At 47.4% G+C, this 6,000-nt stretch overlaps 1 protein-coding gene across 1 annotated transcript in view; it reads right to left on the bottom strand.

Moving 5' to 3' along the window:
- Positions 1 to 266: 266 nt before the first annotated feature.
- The window catches only part of UVRAG (UV radiation resistance associated), a 110,296-nt gene continuing 104,562 nt past the window's right edge, over positions 267 to 6,000 (bottom strand). Inside the window, exon 15 of the mRNA XM_056858385.1 lies at positions 267 to 980. Coding sequence (XP_056714363.1) covers positions 290 to 980 — 691 coding nt within the window. The 3' untranslated portion in view covers positions 267 to 289. The remainder of the gene's footprint in view (positions 981 to 6,000) is intronic.

Here is a 6,000-nt window from a genome sequence, read left to right as displayed (position 1 = left end):
CAACACACACACACACCTCGGCCTGATCTGACTCATCAGAAAAATGTGTAAATATAGAAAACTAGGACAGGAAACAGTATATGTTTACCTAGACTGTGGATATACCATGATCGTGTGTAATAAAAATTGAGCCCCCCTCCCTGAATTACAGCCACGTGTCTTTCCTCACCTCGACCTCGTTCCCAGCCCATTAATGTCCGGAATCACGAGTGCAAGTTTTATCTTCATTCCAGACGGACAGTTCACCTTGGTACCATGTTGCCGCCACTGCGGCTCCGGGGCCCAACACTCACTTGTCGGAACCCTTCCGCGGCCTGCGGAAGGTGGGCGCGTCCTTGTTCAAGGCATAGATCCTGCGGGAGAACTCTTCAAATTCCCCGAGGACTTGCTCATCACACTCCACGGCCACGGCGTGGTCCACGGGGATGTAGTTGAAGGCTTCGAGCTGGTCCCCGGTGCCAAACCCGGTCGCTTCCATCCCGATGATCTCTTCGGCTTGCTCGACTGTGCAGAGGAGGTCGGCCCCGAGGGGGCTGCGGAACGGACACGGCAGCTCGTTGGCTGTGGACCCAGGGCGCTCGCCAGGCAGTGCTGCACCGTTCACTGCATGGGAGGATTCGAGGAAAGATTCCTGCTGGTTCTGGGAACTGTTTGGGCTCCTGCTTTCTCCATTTAAGCTGTTACTCACGCCTTCTCCCTTTTTGTTTTCTTTCGAGAAGTCAATGGAGGTATCTAAAGAGGAGGATAAAGATCCCACATTTCTCTCGGGCTCTCCTACAATGGCAACGGGCTGGGTTAAAGCCGAGTTGTAACTCGGCGGGGGAGTTTTGTACTGCAGTCTCTCGTTGTCCGAGTTGGCTCGTTTTCGAAGTCCCTTGTCCGGAGAAGGATGGCTGCCAGAGAAGCCAGCGTCCAAACCCCCAAACGTCGAACTTTGTCTCTTCGGAACTGGAATGGCACTGGAAATGTGATGCCGGTCACTGTAAAAAATGAGAAAGGGGGAATAATTAGAAAGAGGCATTGGCAGAAATGCCTCATTTATGCAAACAGCTGTCGAATTCGCACAACCAAAGCAGAGCAGGACAGAAGGCAAAGAGATTTGAGACACCTAGCCTCAGCACCCAGGAAGCAGCTAGCTAGGTCTTTTTATTTTGTTTGCACAAAATAAAGGGTCTTGAAGGGCTGTCATATAAAGGATGGTGCCGAGCTGTTTTCTGTTGCCTCAAATGGTTGGACCAGAACCAAAGGGTTGAAATTAAATCAAAAGAGTTTCTGTCTAAACGTTAGGAAGAACTTTCTAACAGTTAGAGCGGTTCCTCAGTGGAACAGGCTTCCTCGGGAGATGGTGAGCTCTCCTTCCCTGGAGGTTTGGAAGCAGAGGCTAGATGGCCATCTGTCAGCAATGCTGATTCTATGACCTTAAGCAGATGATGAGAGGGAGGGCATCGTGGCCATCTTCTGAATGTGGAGTAGGGGTCACTGGGTGTGTGTGTGTGTGGGAGATAGTTTGGAATTTCCTGCATTGTGAAGGGTTGGACTAGATGACCCTGGTGGTCCCAACTCTATGATTCTAGATTCTATTCTATGATTCTATTAAGTATGTTGTACTATTGAAATCGGGAGCCCTGTGGCGCAGAGTGTTAAGCTGCAGTACTGCAGTCAAAAGCTCTGCTCACGACCTGAGTTCGATCCCAATGGAAGTAGGTTTCAGGTAGCCGGCTCAAGGTTGACTCAGCCTTCCATCCTTCCGAGGTCGGTGAAATGAGTACCTAGCTTGCTGGGGGTAAAGGGAAGATGACTGGGGAAGGCACTGGCAAACCACCCCACAAACAAAGTCTGCCTTGGAAACGTCGGGATGTGACGTCACCCCATGGGTCAGGAATGGCCCGGTGCTTGCACAGGGGACCTTTACCTTTTACTACTATTGAAATCAGCCTATAATGTGGCTTTGAAAGTTTAGTTCAAAGGCACCACATTGGGAACCCCTGTTCAACAGTTTTGAAGTTTTCAAAAAAGAAGTGACTATCTACATTTTGCACTGAACTGACCTTAGAAGCTAAAATGACCAAACTGAGGCTATCGTATTTTGGTCACATTACGAGAAGACAAGAGTCCTTGGAAAAGACAGTCATGCTAGGAAAGGGCAGCAGGAAAAGAGGAAGACCCAACAAGAGATGGATTGACTCAATAAAGGAAGCCACAGCCCTCAATTTGCAAGATCTGAGCAAGGCTGTCAAATATAGGACATTTTGGAGGACACTGAGTCATAGGGTCGCCATGAGTCGGAAGCGACTTGATGGCACTTAACACACACACACACATTTTGCAACAAACTGATTGTACCAAAATAATAATAATAATAATTGTGTTGCTCTAAGTCCACTACTGTATTTGCCATTATATTTAAGGGGTTTGTTTCTCTTCCTTCCCGGACCAAAAGATTTTCTTAAGGGAAAAAAGACCACCCTCCCCATTTGAAAAAACCCACACCCAAACAGATTACCTTGTTATTTAATATGTTTGCAAAAGGCCTAGAAAAACTTATGAAAAAGACAGCATACAATTCACAGTCTCAAATATATATCTTTCCCTCCCTGCAAAATGTTTCCTCTGAGGGAGATTACTTGATCGCAGATGGTTAAAATACTAAATTGTGACTGCCTGGCTGCCTGCCAAAGGGCACAGCTACAGACCAACGGCATGAAAATACTTCAAGGAGAAAAATATAACTTCAACTGCATCGGATTTTTTTTTTTTTTAAAGAAAACTTTTGTGCAAATATGACCTCATGGCAGCAAGAACTGAAGGTGTTTAAATTGGTTTGTAGCCATCTGAAATGGTTGGTGCAGGCCCATCGGCCAATGTCACACCGACTGTGCAAACAAAATAAAAAGCAACAACCGGTTTCTCACCTCTTTAAAGATTAAAAAGGTAAAGGTCCCCCGTGCAAGCACCGGGTCATTCCTGACCCATGGGGTGACGTCACATCTCGACGTTTACTAGGCAGACTTTGTTTACGGGGTGGTTTGCCAGTGCCTTCCCCAGTCATCTTCCCTTTACCCCCAGCAAGCTGGGTACTCATTTTACCGACCTCGGAGGGATGGAAGGCCAAGTCAACCTCGAGCCGGCTACCTGAAACCGACTCCCGTCGGGATCGAACTCAGGTCGTGAGCAGAGCTCAGACTGCAGTACTGCAGCTTACCACTCTGCGCCACGGGGCTCCTTCTTTAAAGTATACAGGTTAAATAATGCGGAATAACGGCAGGATCACTGAAAAGTGACAGCAGGAGAGACAGCCAACATGAAGGCAGGTGAAACTGGCGTGTTCGGGCAAGCTGACATGTGACATGTGAGAGTTCTCCTTTAGACACCGGGAAAATTTAAGCGACCAGCTCTCGGGTTCTGATCTGAAAGTGATCAGGATTTCCTCTGTCAGTACGGTAACTCCATGCACTAATTTTATAATTCTGTGATCTGCCTTGTGTCTTGGTAATAGTTAAATGTGTTATGACTGATTGCTTACATGGGACGCAGAAGTGGAGAAAGATCCCCCGAAGAAGCTCATGCGAAACACATAGGGGTTACAGACTTCATTAAAATATAATTCCCTTCCACCATTTTTTTGGGCCTTCATTTTGTTTTGGTGTGGCCCTCTCTTTTCCTTGCTCCCCAGTTTTCCCCATTTCCATCCCCGAAGCTTAACTTTGCACCTGGTCACAGCCCTACTGAGCTGAGTTGTTGTTGTTGTTGTTGAAATTGTCCTCCTTTCAACATTGAGGCAGCCAACTGGCCAATCAAGTTTGACCGCACAACAACATCATGGAGAGCAACTGAACCCGATGCAGAGCGAGGGCAGTGCGTATTCAGGAAGCTCTGCCCTCACTCTGAATTAACTTCATGTGTCTTCAGTGATGCTGTTAACAGACAAATCTGGACTGGGCGATCTTGGGCAAGTCAGTCTCTCTCAGCCAAAGGAAAATTAGAAGGCTGTTGTGAGGATGAATAGAAGGAACCAGGTCCCGAGCCATTCAGGATAAAAATGTGACTAAAAATCTAACACCCCACCCCCTAAAAAAAAACCAGACATCACTGTTACAAGAAAGAAGGCTGGAGGTAGCTCATCAGAGGATGCAGAGAAGTTTGTAATAGAATTATTGCCCAAACGCCTGATGGGGGGCGATCCTGCCTGAAGGTGGGTCAGGAGAGGAGTTGGTTTTTATACCACTATTTTCTCTACCTTTAAGGAGTCTCAAACCAGCTTACCATCACCTTCCGTTCCCCCTCCCCACAACAGACACCTTGTGAGGGAGGTGGGGCTGAGAGAATTTGGAGAGAACTGTGACTGGCTCAAAGTCACCCAGCTGGCTTCATGTGGAGGAGTGGGGAAACCAACCTGGTTCACCCAATCAGAGTTTGCTGCTCATGTGAAGGAATGGGGAATCGAACGCGGTTCTCCAGATTAGAGTCCACCGCTCTTAACCACTACACCACATTGGTGGAAATAGGGTTGCTAACTGGGATATTCCTGGAAATTTCAGGGCGGAGCCTGGGAAAGGAAGGGACCTCAGTGGGGTACAATGCCCTAGAGTCCACCATCATATGTCATAAAGTCCATGCCAGTGCAGTGTAGTGGTTAAGAAACATAGTTTGGAGCGGTGGACTCTGATCTGGAGAACCGGGTTTGTTTCCCCCATCCTCCACATGAAGCCAGCTGGGTGACCTTGAGCTAGTCACAGCTCTCGCAGCCCCACCTATCTCACAGGGTGTCTGTTGTGGAGAGGGGAAGGGAAGGTGATTGTACGCCAGTTTGATTTTTCCTTAAGTGGTAGAGAAAATCGGCGTATAAAAAACCAACTCTTCTTCTTCAAAGCAGTCATTTTCTCCAGGGGAACAGGTCTCTGTCATCTGCAGATCAGTTGTAATTCCAGGAGATCTCCAGACCACACCCTGGAGACTTACAGCCCTAGGTGGCAGTAATGTTCTCTGAATCATCCTTGTAGGGGGGGGGGGATTATTGGAAAATGCATCCGTCATGGAAATGTGTGCGTGTATATGAGGTGACTTTTTGAAAGGAGGGATGAAAAACACATGAGCTTAAATGGGCACATCCAGCTGTTGGCTTTCAGTTCATCCATTTACCTCTCCAACAAAATGAATCCAAGGTTCCCTGCGGAAGAGGCGGTTTCGCCTCCCTCCAAGGAGAGCTATTCAAGCATGTGCAAATGGATACCATCTACTCCGGTGATAGCCAGTATGTGTATTTCACTTGCAAAGGGCAGCAAATGTTTTGAAGCAACAAATTGCTTCTTTGGGAGGTGAACCCAGATGCATAAGTAACTTCCAATGTTGTGCTGCAGAAACCCAAAGCAAGCGGTGTCAGAAAAAAAAATCTGAAACAAGTGTATAGAACTGAACCCAGAACCGCAAGTGCGTTAATCAGAAGGATTGTGTACATGGGGGGGGGGGGGGCTCAGCACAGTACCAGTAAGAACAGAGTCCGTGAAATCCTTAACATTGCAGTCTGTCCCCTGCACAGGTACTGTCAGTCAGTGGAGATAGAGGCACAATTGCCTACTAATGCATTTACTGCATTAGTTAAATGCAATTTAACTAATGCATAATTCAATTGTGGAACTCCCTGCCCCAGGATGTAGTGATGGCTGCCAACTTGGAAGGACATGTTCATGGAGGAGAGGGGTATCCATGGCTACTAGTCAAAATGGACACTAGTCATGATGCATACCTATTCTCTCCAGGATCAGAGGAGCATGCCTATTATATTAGGTGCTTTGGAACATGAACAGGATAATCCTGCTGCAGTTGTCTTACTTGTGGGCTTTCTAGAGGCACCTGATTGGCCACTGTATGAACAGACTGCTGGACGATGGGGCTTGGTCTGATCCAGCATGGCCTTTCTTATGTTCTTATGGCTACTGAAGAACACCAAAGGAGAAAGTGCCAAAGCAGGAGTACAGCCAAACTTCATGAAGACAAAAGTAA

This window comes from Euleptes europaea, chromosome 12, assembly GCF_029931775.1.
Source record: "Euleptes europaea isolate rEulEur1 chromosome 12, rEulEur1.hap1, whole genome shotgun sequence".
NCBI lineage: Eukaryota > Metazoa > Chordata > Lepidosauria > Squamata > Sphaerodactylidae > Euleptes > Euleptes europaea.
This window is presented reverse-complemented; position numbering and strand designations above follow the sequence as displayed.